This window comes from Hydra vulgaris, chromosome 09, assembly GCF_038396675.1.
Source record: "Hydra vulgaris chromosome 09, alternate assembly HydraT2T_AEP".
NCBI lineage: Eukaryota > Metazoa > Cnidaria > Hydrozoa > Anthoathecata > Hydridae > Hydra > Hydra vulgaris.
In genome coordinates this window covers 64,457,048-64,471,949 of record NC_088928.1, presented here as the reverse complement: position 1 = coordinate 64,471,949, position 14,902 = coordinate 64,457,048, and the positions used below count along the sequence as shown (strand labels likewise).

The 14,902-nt window shown below is 28.5% G+C and overlaps 2 protein-coding genes across 2 annotated transcripts; both read right to left on the bottom strand.

Annotated features, from left to right (window-relative positions):
- Positions 1-1,284: 1,284 nt before the first annotated feature.
- Positions 1,285-3,109, bottom strand: LOC136085654 (uncharacterized). Its single transcript, XM_065806978.1, has 2 exons — positions 2,375-3,109; positions 1,285-2,048 (listed from the first exon to the last, which is right to left on the bottom strand). The coding sequence occupies exons 1-2, from the start codon at positions 2,622-2,624 to the stop codon at positions 1,285-1,287; spliced, it is 1,014 nt and encodes a 337-aa protein (XP_065663050.1). The 5' UTR covers positions 2,625-3,109.
- Positions 2,730-3,784, bottom strand: LOC136085653 (E3 SUMO-protein ligase ZBED1-like). The gene is made up of 2 exons (XM_065806977.1): positions 3,292-3,784; positions 2,730-3,121 (listed from the first exon to the last, which is right to left on the bottom strand). Exons 1-2 carry the CDS (start codon positions 3,782-3,784, stop codon positions 2,730-2,732), a joined length of 885 nt encoding a protein of 294 aa, XP_065663049.1.
- Positions 3,785-14,902: the final 11,118 nt, after the last annotated feature.

Sequence of the window (14,902 nt, the reverse complement as noted above, 5' to 3'; positions counted from 1 at the left end):
CGCATGAGTGGTAATAAGGGCTGGTAAATAGTCATTGTTTTTTTTTTTTTTTTTTTTTGTTTAGCAGAAATAGGTTAGTGGTCATAATACAACTTTGCCGGGGGAGGACGGGGGAAAAGGGGCATAATTTCTAAGCTATGGGTAATTTATGCATGTGTAAACCTTGACTACTTAGTCAAACAGTGACTTCACTGCATTGATATTTAAGTTCTAAATATACTTTCAATTTCCAATTTTACTTAGTTCTTGAAGCATTGATATAATTTCTTATTTTAATTTTACTTCTTTTGAATCAGTTCTGATTAAATTAATTTCAGTTCAGTTCTTATGATTTCAATCATTTTAATTCTTATTTCAGTTTCTAAATCAGTTCATATTTTACTTCTATCAAATTTCACAGCAATTAGTAGTCCTAACGACACATTTTTTTGAAAAAATTAAAGTGCAATCTTGAAGTTTATGAATTTGGGTAACTTGTACTTGTTGCATTCATTAAAAAAAAAAAATCTTATGGCTCCTTCCGGGGCCTTAAAAAAAAAAAAAAAATTACCCCACCCCGGGGTAAGTTGGCGCAAACTATAATAAAGATTACAAACGTATTAGTAAGTAAAAATTTATAAAATTTTTTTTATATTTCTATGAGCTAGAAGCAGTTAGTAGTTCGAATATGAAGCCAAAACAACACCCCACCTTTGTTCCTGGTAACAAAAACCCATAAAAAAATAAATTAAAGAAATTTTTTTTTGTAAAAATAAATTTTTTCAATATTGACACAAATAATAATTTTAAAAAAAAATTGATTTTATAAAGATATTTTTGTTTTTCAGCTTCCCCTGTGAAAATTTTGCCAATAAACCCCAAAAGCTTTTCAATAAACTGCCTAAAGATCCTGAAAAACGACAACTACTAAAAAAACCTGACTGATAATAGTAAACCAGTTGTGACTGGAATATTTATAGTAGTTTTATTCATAGGACCCAAGATAAAATAATCAATTAGGAAAGTTCCCTAAGATTTTTGATACTTTTTGATAAAAGACTCTGCACATAAACGCAATTCGTCAACTTACCCCTGCTGACAACTAGCCCTGGTCTCCCCTATCATTATTTCAAGAAATAATGTAATACATAAGTTTCAAGAAAGAAATTTAAAAAATTTTTTAACTTAGTAATAATCATCTAAATAACCATACAAATAGTCATAAAATAGTCATTCAATGATTCAATTGAGTTATAATAAGATTTTTTTTTTGAAATTGAAAAAAAATATCTGGTTGAATTATAATTACAAGTTTTTGTTCAGTTTCATAAAAACTCTCATCTCTAATGATTTTTTCATTCGATTGCGGCGACCAACAGTTAAAATTCCACAAAGTGAAAAAATCCTTTCTACAAACGCCTGTGATGCTGGGGCGGACAGTAAATCTTCAGCCAAAATTGCAATCTTGCTATACTTGCTTTTGTTTTGTTTCCAAAAGAGCAGGCCGTTACTTGGCAGCGCTTCATCACCGCTTATGTCAACCAAATACCTTGACTGCTGACTTGCAAAAGTGATATTGTCTTGGTTATAAATCTTTCCTTCTTTTGTAAAGATTTTATTTGACAAGAACTTAAAGCGCTTTATGGCAGCAAATTCACATTCAGATCCATTTGACTCAGCAGCAGCTTGTAATTCTTGTTCTACTCCACAAACTTTTATTATATACATCTTTGCTGCATGGAGCAAGGTGTCCATTTCCGGTGTGAGTATAAAGACAGCAACGGTTGGATCTAACAAACATGCAGCAGACGGAAGAGGATTAAACGTATCTGAGTCCGGCTGCAGAATTGATTGAAACCGATGACGTAGATCTCCAAGAAGATTCGCTGTCAAAGACTTGTTGGTAGGATATTCTTGTAAATGGCATTCCAAATTGAGTATAGATGGTAGAACCTGTGAAAGAGACTGGGCATCGGTCTGAAGTATATCTGTTTGTACTGCAAATGGTTCCAAAAGTGAAGAAATGTTTTGAAGACGAACCCATTCACTTGCTTTGAATGTGTCGATTCCTAAATTTAAGTAAACTATCTGTAATTAAAGTTTACTAATAACAATTGTAATAACTAATAATTGTCATTGATATACGTCTCTTTTTTCCATGCTGTTGTGATGTGATTTAAAAGGCAGGGTAAAGTCTTTCCGTGTTATTAGTAAACCTAATTTAAAGACTATATGCCCTGTCTTGTTTTATAATGATAATGACTAATGAACTTACAATTTATTAACATTTTCGTTTTTTTAGTTTAAATAAGGTAAGACACAATTTTGTAGATTTAATAAAATTCCGAAAACAATTTATATACACTAATAACATAAATAATAAAATAATATGTACCAATTTCTGTAAGAACTTCATTCACCGATGTCTTTATTTTCAACAGCCGGTCAATCATCTGATATGTACTGTTCCATCTTGAGGTGCAGTCAGTTATCACAGACTTCCCACACTTGTCAATAAGTTTCTCAATTGCCACACTCGATTTCCTAATTCTTGATACAACTTGTCTCGTTTCTAAGATGGTTGCACTATAATGTTCATAAACTGGTTTTATGAGAAGCTGGAGTGTGTGAGCCATACAGGGCATTCGACGATATGGAATATGATCTGGTAGGAATAAATCAGTTTGTTCTGACTAAGACTGGATCTCTTCCTCATCAGTTTCATGTTCAGACTCGTCAGATTCAAACTCTTAAGATTCAGATTCGTCAGATTTCTTAGCTGCATGCACTTCCTGTAAGAGCCTGATGGCTTTAACCATATTAGACCCGTTGTCTGAAACAATCAACATAACTTGATTTTCTCTAATACCCCACTGGTCAAGACATTTCTTTAAACATTCGGCAAGCATCTCACCCGCGTGGGGATGTTGGAGTTCCATCAAATTTAGGAAAGCATATCGTGTTTTATCAATGGTGGTGTCATAGAAACAAGCAGATACTCCAAGGAACGATGCTGCAAGACCCTTCTTCGTCCAACCATCAAGACAAATTGTTACTTTGCGTGTATGATTTATCAAGTCTTTCAGTTGTGCAGATTGTCGAAGAAAACGCTCATTTATCCGCTTGTTCAGTGTTGCAGACCCTGCAATATAAAATTTAAATCAGTTAAAATTTAATGCACATCAGTTTGTGTAGTTAGTTACTATAGTGTTACACTAATGATACGATAATTACAGGTAAACATTTAAAAATTGTTTAGCATTGAATAAATCTAAAACAATAATTTAAAAATTTAGTTGTGTTAATTATTACCTGGCAATTTAAATTTTGGGTCAAGCGTTTTTATCATCTTTCGAAACGACGGCTGATCTAGCAATACCATTGGATAGTTGGTATTAACAATCATTTCAATCACGCTATCCTGACGCACTTGATATTCACTTGATTCCGTTGGCCACGCGGTGATTCGGTGTTCAAAGCTCTCTCTTATTGTCTGGGTTTTTGTCTTTCCACTATTTTGAGAAGATGTAGAATTGATTTCATCAATTTTACGTTTCAAAATCATTTTTTCTGCATTTCGTTTTTTCTTTTCATCCGTGTAACATTTGTGTGTCTCTTTATGTATTCTCTGAATGTGCGCTACTAAGTTACTGGAATTTTTTCCGGCAAGAAATGCGCCACGCACGCCCTCATTATTTATGTCCTCTACTCGACACTTGGATTTGTCAGTTTTTTGATCGTAAACGAAGAATTTCCATACAGGACTGTCACGCTTCCTACCAGCCAACAACCTTGATAAACTCATTATTCTGTTATTGATTGATTTGCAACTCTTAAGCATCTATAGATTTTTATTTTATTTTACAACAAAAGATTGGACGCATTGAATTTATACTTAACGTAATGACAAGCACATAACCAGTTTTGTGGTCCATTAATACATTCTATAATCATTATAAATATCATCGTTATGGTCAAACATGTGCGCCAATTTCAAACCAACTATGTAAAATTTGTAAACTAATTGTCAAAAAAAAACTAACTATTGTATCAAAACTTTTTTAATATTCAATAATTTTCGTTCGTTAATAATTCTTAATTCTATTCCTATTTTCGTTTTTTGATGCTTATATTCAATTCTATTTCAGTTTTCGTTCTTCAGATATATCCTAATTTTAAGATTTTATTCACATTAACGAAATCAATTATTTTTACTTCAAATTTTACTTCACGTTAATGAAAATATCACTGCTTCACTGTTTGTTAGAGCGCCCTTGTCGCAAAAACGTTGACTGCTAAAACAATACTTATCAATAGATTGTGGGCACCTTAATAACCTACTTTTTGTTGCGTTGGTGTCCAACCCGCACAAGTATGATTAGAAAAACAAAATCTTGTTTAATTAAAATAGTGCTTTAAAATAAACTTTTAATTTTTTTTCAAACAATAGTTGGACTTCACAAGTTGATTGTCGGCTATCAGTTGTTTCGGAATCTTGCGATAGATTTTTCCTAACTTCCCGACTAGATAAAGCTCTGAAACTTCAAGCATTTGTGTAAAATTAATGAAAGTATATGTTGAAATTGTTTTTAGAGCTAACTAGATAACTCCACTTTTTTAAATCTTATTTTTTTTTTAATTTTAATTTATCATTCTAACTTTACTTTGATTTTACTTTATCTTGACAGCATTTGTGTAGCCCCGATGAACGTGCATGTTAAATTTGTTTACTGGGCAAGGGGGTCGTACCCTTATTTTTTTCTCTAATACTTTGTTTTTCTTTAAAGTTAGGGTTTCTAAATTTTTAGAAAGAAAGATTTTTTGCAGAAAAGCTTTAAAAAACTCTTTTTGATTTATTTGTTTTAGTATTAGTTTTTTTTCAAGAGGAAATAAGTTAGTGGCCCTGATAAAAATTTACCGTAAAAGAGCCGGGCATGTTTGTAGTTATGCTGCTGCTTTTTGCTTCTCTTATTCAACGTGGTTGTTTTCAGACCCGTCACAAAGAGGTCTCTCTTTGGGCAGGGGGTTCGTGTGTGTTATTTGCCAACTAGACACACGCGCACACAAAAAAAAGGGTCCTCAATATTTGAAATTTTTAAAAAATACTTCAAAACTTGCCAACTAAATAAACAAATGTGCTAACTCAAATGCATATATAATAGCTTTGGGGTGAGGATAGCCCCTCAACCTTAATTTGGGACGACGCTGGTCAACTCTGGTCGATACAGCCACTCAGAAATGATAATTACTTTTATTTGTTTATTTATTAATAGCTATTCATAAAACTGTTGTCTGGAATGAACTAAATCCAATTAGTCTATTCCAGACAACAATTATTCTTTCATTATTCTATTATCTAACAATTATTCGAGTTTTCATTTCCAGAAATGACTTTTATTTTGGTTAGATTGGTTTTTAACAACCACGCTGAACAAAGGAAGCCAAAATACAAAACTTAGAATAAAATTGCAAAATGTAGAGCCATTTCCAAAGCAAGAACATTAAACCAAACAGTCTTTTAAAAAAAACTTTCTAACAACTGATGTAAATAACACCAAGATTAAAAAAAAAAAATTAAAGTAAAAAAAGTATAAATGTAAAAGTAAATTACTTAAAAAAAACATAACTTTTTATAACCGCAAAAACCGCTTATTTTAATTTATTTAATATAACTTATTTAGTAGGATGGTTCAAAAAAGCACACTTTTAAGTTTAAAATTATATGGTCGATTATAAAGAAAATTGTCTTGATGTTATTTTACCATACAGATGAAATAACATAATATTCTTTTTTTTTTAGTAAATTTTTGTTACTTTTTTTACTTTAAATTTTCAAAAAATTTAAAGTAAAAAAAATAACAAAAGTGCAAATTACAATATTTAAACAACCAGATTCCAATCATATATTTAAAATCAGGTCCTTAGCAAGCTTTTTGTTTTTGTTTGAGAACTTAACTTTATGTAACGACAAGGAGCAAACTCCAAACATTTATATAACAATGTTTATAAACAAAAATATTGCGATAATCGGAGTCTTAAAAAAAAACCTTAAAACGTTGACTTCCTTTTTATGCCATTGGTGTGAGAGTGATGAGTTTATACCATTTATAAATACATTTTTTTAACATTTTAAACTAAATTTAAGTTCATTAACAAGTCTCTAATGTCATGCAATAAACTCTTAGTGTTCAAAAAACTATGAACATATAAATTTTGAGCAACGTCCCAAATTATTTTGGGGATTTAAAGGGGATTTGATAATTATCAAATTAATTTTTTTTTCAAATATAATTTCGTCTAACCCTGACATAAAGACATTCTTTAATGCAGTGATGGATTTTTAAATTTTATAACTTTTTATTTTTCTAAATTTGCCGTTACAAATTATTAATTTTATTTTGTAAAATATACGAAAGACTGGAAAAAGAAGAAGACAAAAGAAGTCTTATTTCCAAGCCCCTAAATATTCTTACATAATAAAGTCATTAAAAACTTGTCATTAAAAATTGATGATCATATGTTTTTCTGAAGTTTGAGTTTAATAAATAACCTTATTTTAGTTGACAATTATAGTTTTGTATTTTTGGGAATATATCTAAAAAATTAATATCTATGTATCTGAAGTACCGAATTCTCCTGTTTTAATTTGTTGTTTTAGAAAAAGGTGAATCTTTTTCTTAAAAAACATACTAAAACAAAATACAAGATTTAACTTTAAATGAATTTAAATACAGGTATTGCGTGGTTTTATACCACGTTATAAGCGATGTATAAAGGTTTCATATTTTGAAAAAGCGGCGATTCCTTTTATCAACAAACCTATTAAAATTGCTTTATCAAAAGAATCTTTAACTAATAGTATTATTATTCGCTACGTACAAATGAGGTCTTTTAATGTGTTGTTAAAAACCATATTAAACTCATTTAAAGACTTTATGGTAACCAATAATATAATGATGTCTGCTTGCGTAAACTCTGAGATGTAATATTAATATTATTATCAAAAACCAATGATTTTGGTTAATAAATATACTTTTGGTAAATAAAACATACTTAAGTGCCAAACTTAAGTATGTTCTTGTTTATATCACATTAGAATGTTTAGGAAAATGTTGAAACAACAACTTTATTTTGTTTGGGTGAAAAATTTATATAACCATAATCTTTGAATTTTGAATTTTAAAACCTGTCAACCTAAATGAGTGCGAGAAAATAAAAATAAAAAAGCTACTAATTTGATGCTCGGGTGATATGTATATTACACAGTGTCGTAGCAAAATATTTTTGCCCAATAATCATTACTGGTCCAGGTACCCAATTTCTGTTTCTCTGGAGCGATAACTTTTCCAAAAAAAAAAAAAACTCTATAAATATATCTTTAGTTGCTTGTGGAAGCGTAAGTTTTGCTTATACTGGCCTTGCGGTAGCTAGGCCACTGATACTACACGCAGATAAAGATATTTACGTGAAAAGTTCTAAATTTTTTATGCCCATATAAAAGACTTTTAGAGTCAAACGATATTCTTGAGCAAGTGAACTTTTTTTTATCAAAGTGGCAAAAAATTTTTACAAAAATAATGCGTCCTCTTAAAAAGTTTGGGGCTCCTTAATCTTCAGACCATGGTGTTATAGCTCCAATAATTCAGGACAAGTTTAAACTTTCCCTCCTTAGTTTTTAAATAATTAATTCATTTACGCAAAAAACTTGTAAAAAAAAGACCAACAATTACGCCAATTATTTTCTTTTCTAATAATCTACCCTTTCTGAGTCTCCCATGGGTATATGCGCCTTCTGTTAAATGCCTTATTTTAGCTTTCTCTAAAATCTAGACCTTTCGAATGGTTGGCTTGAGAGTGAACATTTTTGAGACGATTTGATTTAGAGAGTGGTTATAATAGTTAAAACTATCATGGACCGGAATTAGAGAGGGTTTTAATCATGGGTGGAAACCTATTATTGATATTTTCAAACTTTACAGGTAAGAAATACTTAAAACCACGCAAATCGAAAAAATAATACTTAAAACATTTATAAAAGTATTAATGTATTCAATTACACTCGCAACAGAAACACAGTTAAAAATAAAACTGATTAAAAAAATAGTTTAAGTTTTGCTGAGTAGATGATATTATAATAAAGCATTGGATTTGGTTTCATTCTGTTTATTTTAAACAAATTTAGAGCGTTTTACAATAAACCTTCAATTTTATCCAAGTCTAGATTGGCGTGAGCTGTTAATACTTCATCTTCTATATCCATAGCTTGTGCTTCAAAGTAAAATAAAAGAGTTCATTAAAAAAAAAAAACTATTAGCATTACAAGAATAGACAACCCAGACACGTTTTGGGAATGTCGGAGTCCTATGAGTACACAAAATTGCACCGAAAAAACGTTTGCTACTTTTTTTTTTAACAATAACATTTTAAAAAGTTCTATTTTAAATGCAGTACTTAGTACATAATCAGTTTTCTATTTTGTTTTGCGAGATTTTGAAAATACATGAAATGAAAATACATATACGATATTTTGATAATACTTTATGAAAAATAATTTTATGCTGTAACTATTTAAATAATAATATTTCGTTACTAACGCAATCTTAGTTTTTTTACTAACCGAGCGTTAGTTTAGTTACTAACCGAGCGTTTCCAGTGGGCACAAGAACGTTTTGCAAACGTTTTTTAATAGTCCCGTATAAACGTTTTTTAATGGGTTTTTGAACGTCCATATGAAGCGGTAAACGGACGTTTTTCTAAAAACGTTTTATATTGGTTTTTATTAAATCTAAATAAAACATTTTATTGCTTTTAACGTTGTTCCTAAAAATCTTCTTTTACGTATAAGTTATTTAAGTAAATAATTTATGTTATAAGGAAAAAAAAACTTTTTTACAAATAAAAACTTAGGTCTAACAGCCTCGATCCGGATAAATAAATAAAATTTTTAAAATATTGCGCTTATTTACAAATTAAGCACACAAAAACATAATAGAATAATTATTAAGTTATTTTATTAGAGCTCTTTTCAAACGCTCGCCAGTTAACTTATCGACCAAATCGTAATTTGCTGTATCTGACACTAATGTTCCTAAAAAGAAAAATACTATATAAATCTTTCATGCATTGCATGTAAAAAAATGCAACAAAATTTAAACAATAATAAGAAAACCGAAATGTAAAATTTCACAAAGTGTATAAAAGTAATAATATAAACGACATACACACACCATTTATTTAAAAATTACATATAATTACTCTACACAAAAAAAGTTTTAAATGACTTTTTTCCATAAGTTCCAGCTTTCTTAAACAATGCTATAAAACATTTTGACATAATTTTATCCAAAACATGATTAGCAGAAGCTGAAAAAGAGCTGAAAAATTCATAGAATAAATTTAGTTTGATCGCATATTACTTTATTTAGGAAATTTTTATACATAAATGTAAACAAGAATATAATAACAAATTAAACTTTACTTTATTATTTAAAATTATTTCACTTTCATCAAATCCTGTTATATCATTTATTTTATCATAAAAAAATAATGAATCTTCAAACGCAGCCTTATTTCTAGGACATCCACTGCAGATAAAGAATTATTTATTTCAGACAAAAACATTGAAAACCTATTATATTATAAAAACAAACATTATAACAGAATAAATATCAATGAAAAGCTATTGTGGATAACCGAAAATTGAATTAAACACCATAACATCTTTTGAAAAATGATAAGACAACATTTTTAAACATACGCGTTCCACTAATAGGTTTAAAACTTGATGGCAGTAAATCATAACAATAAACTGCAGCGATGCTTCTCTGGAAGTCTTTTTAACCTGTTAAAAAAACGTTTTGTGTATTATTTATTAACTTGTTAAAAATACATACACACTTTTAAACAAAAATTTAAAATAAAAACAGATGAACTTACATTTTAAAAATTTTTGCACTGTAATATCAGGACTTGCACTTTAATGCGCAAACAATTGCGATATATTGCACTTATCGTTCTAAAATTGGTATTCAAAAAATAAGAATAAAGTCTTTCAGTTAAGCTAAAAAAAATCGTTGCTCAATATTATGTATACAAGTTGTTTCTACCAGAAGTTTTACTTGTATAAATAATGTAGAGCAGTTTCTAGCTGGAGTAAAAATAATCTAGACAGAAATAGCTTTATACATTTATAAAAAGATTTATTTATGAAATGATTCTAACCTAAACTTACTTTGTTTTAGATCATGATCATTTCAATGTAACTATACTTGCATATAACTATAAAAAGTAATTTTACATACATAAACAAAAAAAGAGTTATAAACAAAATACATATATATATATATACATATATATATATATATTTTTTTTTAATTTTTCATTTTAGGTGCCCCAAGAAGTCCTAACGTTCTTGTCACAGAGCACCGCGGAAGTGCATTTAACCAGGAAGTTCACGCCTCCTTCCTTACCGTGACGCGAAAATTATATATATATATATATATATATATATATATATATATATATATATATATATATATATATATATATATATACATATATATATATATATATATATATATATATATATATATATATATATATATATATATATATATATATATACATATATATATATATATATATATATATATATATATATATATATATATATATATATATACATATATATATATATATATATATATATATATATATATATATATATATATATATATATATATATATATATATATATATATACTTAATATATTATTTAAGAAAAATACTTAATATATTATTTAAGTATTTGCTACATTTTATATAGTTTTATTTCACTTGTTAAATGATATATTACAACACATTATATCTTAATTTATGTTTCATATTGTTACTTATAAAATTACACATATTGTAGTTATAAGTTAAGAAAATATTCTTTTGTTTGGTAATGGTACACATACATAAAATGAGTAATTCTATTCTTACTTTGAATACATTTACTTGCAAACTATATTATGAATCTAGATTGCAAAGATTAAATTTAATTGTTGAATAGGTTATAAAAACAACACCGCACCACGTAATAAACGTTTTTTAGCCGATTTAAATTGTAGGGGAGGATGGGTAGGAGTGAGCCACTTTTTTTTAAATCGATTATATCAAGAAAACCAAAAGTGGAAAAAGTATAACATAAGGAGCCTAAGGTAGCCTAATGTATTAGGTTTCTAATAGTAATACATGAAATATCAAAATATCTTCAGATTTTTAATAACTTGAACAGTAACGCAGGTGTGTTTCTGCTTCACTCCTACCCATGAATGGGTAGGAGTGAACCAAGCAAATGGTAGGAATGAGTAGGATGAATGGGTAGGAGTGAACCAAGCAAATGGTTGGAATGAGCCATTATCTTTGATAACTAGAAAACTAAAATTAGATATTTTCTTTAACTAATTTATTAAAAATTAAGTAAGTAACAAATACTTTATAATTAAACATAACATAATTAAGTAATAATGTAACATAATTAACAATAAAATCTGCCATGAAAAATGGTTATTTCCAAATATTAAGATATAATAAAAGTATCTGCATGCAATGAAAGTAGTATATTAGCATATAGTATATTGAAAAAAAATATATATATTTATATATATTTATATATATAGTCAAACACAACCTCAAATTTGTAATGGCGATGCTGCCTTTTACTTGTTCTAGAAAAAGTTGGCCGAGGTAGCAATAATTTAACATCCATTCTAGGGATAGTCACAATATCTGGTGAAATAGGCATCTTAAAAATATCACCTTTTTTCCAAAGAAAACTAATTGTAACTTCTTCTTTTACAGAGTTTATACATAATACGTTTCCAACATAAAACAATTTTTTTTTTTGCTGTTCCAAATTTAACCAATACAAAGTCATCTTCTTTAGAATATATATCACAAGCACCCAAATAATCTTCTAGGATTATTAAACTTTTCTCATTTATGATTGTCAAATGTTCCAATACAGAATCGTCTTTTTTAAGTAATTTTTTGTTAATTTTTTGTAAATTTGCTTTTAACTCTTTTGTAAGTTTGACTAACTTTTTATTGCAGAGCCTTTTCTCGATCCGATCTCTCTCAGGAGTGTCTGTGGCAATCATAGAGCGACCCTTCTTCCTTTCCTTTCTTTTACTTTTTTTTTCTGCAGATTTAGGAAAACCTCTGAATTTTTAAGGGCTGATTAAAGAATCTGATGATGCAGACAGATCAACCATTGTATCATTGGTAACTAGTTTGTTTAAATCTATAGTTAGCGGAGATGGCATTGTCATTATATCTATAGTTGTAGAGGTAGTGGGTCTGCATTTGATGAAACATAAGGGTTAAAAAAATTATCAGAAGTAATGCTTAAGTGATTTTTTATGCAAGTATTGTTGACATAAAAATTTCTGCTTGTCACAGAGCTGCACATAAAATCGATACCTGTAAACACGTTCCTGTCATAAGGAAATATACCTGTCTTTTTAAAAGCAGCTACAATATAAGAAGGTGTTATGGATTTTAGAAAAGCAAGCCCTACTGTAGAAGCCATTTGGTAAATTGTAAATTCCAGGATTGTGGAGCATCCATAAATCAATTGCTGCATTATATGCAGTCTTAAATGGCCCCATAACTCCCACATCAAGTGGTTGTAACTTGTGCGTGGAATGAGGCAGTAATGTCAAAATGGTCACTCCATGCTCCTTTGCTAAATTTAACACTGCTATACATAAGTGGGCTTCGAAATTGCCATATATTAATAATGATGGATTTTCTTTCGTACTAGACGAGAACTTGATAAAGTGATTCATAACATCTAAAAAAAGTTCACCGTTCATCCAGCCTGTTTTACATGCGAGTCCGAGAGATCCAGAAGGAGATCCTGACAACATATGCTCCTTGAAATGCACTCGTGGAAAAATAATTACTGCTGGAAGATATTGTCTAAAAGCACTGATTATTATACAAGTTATGACAAGGGTTCCTCTTTCAGCACTTATGACTTTGCAGACACTCTTCACACCTTTTTTTGCAAGAACCTAAATATTTAGATGTTTTATGTAAGAAATAAATATGTCATGAAAAATATACTTATTATTAAAGATTAACATACCTTTTGTGGGTTCTGCACGGTAATAGTTCCAGTTTCATCAAGGTTAAAAATCTGAGTTCCATTTGCAAATGCTGATGATCTAGCAAAAAGTTATTTTAATTTATCAAAAAACATATTTTCATTATGGGCATTAAATGATGTTGCCCTAAAGAGAGAACATCCATCAGGTGTTCTAAGAGACAAATCTGGATGTCGCTTTCTAAAATTATTCATCCAATCAATACCTACCATTGAGTCTTTGTGCCACCTCTGTGGAATACTAATTTTATTATTGGTTGCCATTTCAAAAGCTATACACCAACATTCTTTAATTGAAATATATTCCTATAATTCTAATTCCTGCTTGTCTGTGAATATTCTTTTAACATAATAATTCGGGGTAAGTCTTGTATTTTCATCAAGCAAAAAATTTTTCCAATAACGACGAAGCGTTGGATAGAGTATTTTGGAAGTTATTGCAGTTTCTCTAATACTTTTTCCTTTTTGGATTAAACGTAATGCATATTTCATATTTTTACTGGAAGTTTTTGCTTTCGAAGTGGTTCTTTTATAGACTCGAGGCATTATAACATAAGGTAAAAATAAATGTAATAATGCACACGAGTTTTCTAATGATTTACTAAGATATAAAACGTAAGTATGTTTTTACGCTGAAGTCAAAACTTTTTTAACGTGAAGTATTAGTGACCCGCGGTTCAATCCAACAGGTGAAGGAATGGCTCATTCCTCCCCAAGCTGTGCAACTGGATTAAAACATTAAATATGCAATAAGTATGCGGTTTATGCATGTAAAATACTTTGTTCTAAAAACTGCATTGTTTATTAGTAAATTTTCAACCACTATCTAATGTCTCAAAACAGCCGGTATGCTCATTAAAAAAGTTTAAAAAAATACAAAAAATTTACTTTTACACAGAAAAGAGTGGATAACAACGTTAACGGAGACACCCGCACTAAGAAGCGGTAAAAAAATTGGATTGAGTTAACAACAATTTGTATGTAAGTACTTGGTGAAAATATTGAGTCTTTTTAATTTCCTGTTTCAGCTGTTCGATCAACAACTCACTCTTATCCTTGGCTCACTCCTACTCATACTCCCCTAAGTTTTTTTTTATTGTTTTTTAAGAAGAAAAAAAAAACCATACTTTTTTAATCAAAAATACAGATATTTATCTAAACCCTGAAAAAAAACTTATTATAAATATTTATGCTAACTTTGCCCTTAAGAGACTTAAAGTAACTTGTTTTTGGTCATTTTTGGATCCTTTTTTTCCCAAACGTGTGCTTTGGGGGCAAGGAAAGAGTGGTTCAATGGTGCTGAAATTTTTTTTTGAGTAAGTTTAAACATATTTGCTTCAAATCTAGACGATTTGGTTTTTTCAATTCTAAAATTTTTTTTTTCTGAACACCCCTAATATATATATATATATATATATATATATATATATATATATATATATATATATATATATATATATATATATATATATATATATATATATATATATATATATATATTTATATATATTTATTTATATATATATATATGTATATATATTTACACAAACATATATATATATAAATGTATATACACATATATATATATATATATATATATATATATATATATATATATATATATATATATATATATATATATATATATATATATATATATATATATATATATATATATATATATTGTATTTATGTATGACCTTAGTTGAGCTGTAATAGAATTTATAAATGTATATTTTACTTTAAAAAAGATTCATTACAGTCGTA

Bases quoted from the DNA above. Each gene is read 5' to 3' on its own strand.
- LOC136085654 (XM_065806978.1), bottom strand. From the start codon at position 2,624: ATGCCCTGTATGGCTCACACACTCCAGCTTCTCATAAAACCAGTTTAT. The intron at 2,049-2,374 runs GTACATATTATT...ACTTAAATTTAG, and splicing joins TGAAGTTCTTACAGAAATTG to GAATCGACACATTCAAAGCA.
- LOC136085653 (XM_065806977.1), bottom strand. From the start codon at position 3,784: ATGAGTTTATCAAGGTTGTTGGCTGGTAGGAAGCGTGACAGTCCTGTA. The intron at 3,122-3,291 runs GTAATAATTAAC...TTTATATTGCAG, and splicing joins CCCAAAATTTAAATTGCCAG to GGTCTGCAACACTGAACAAG.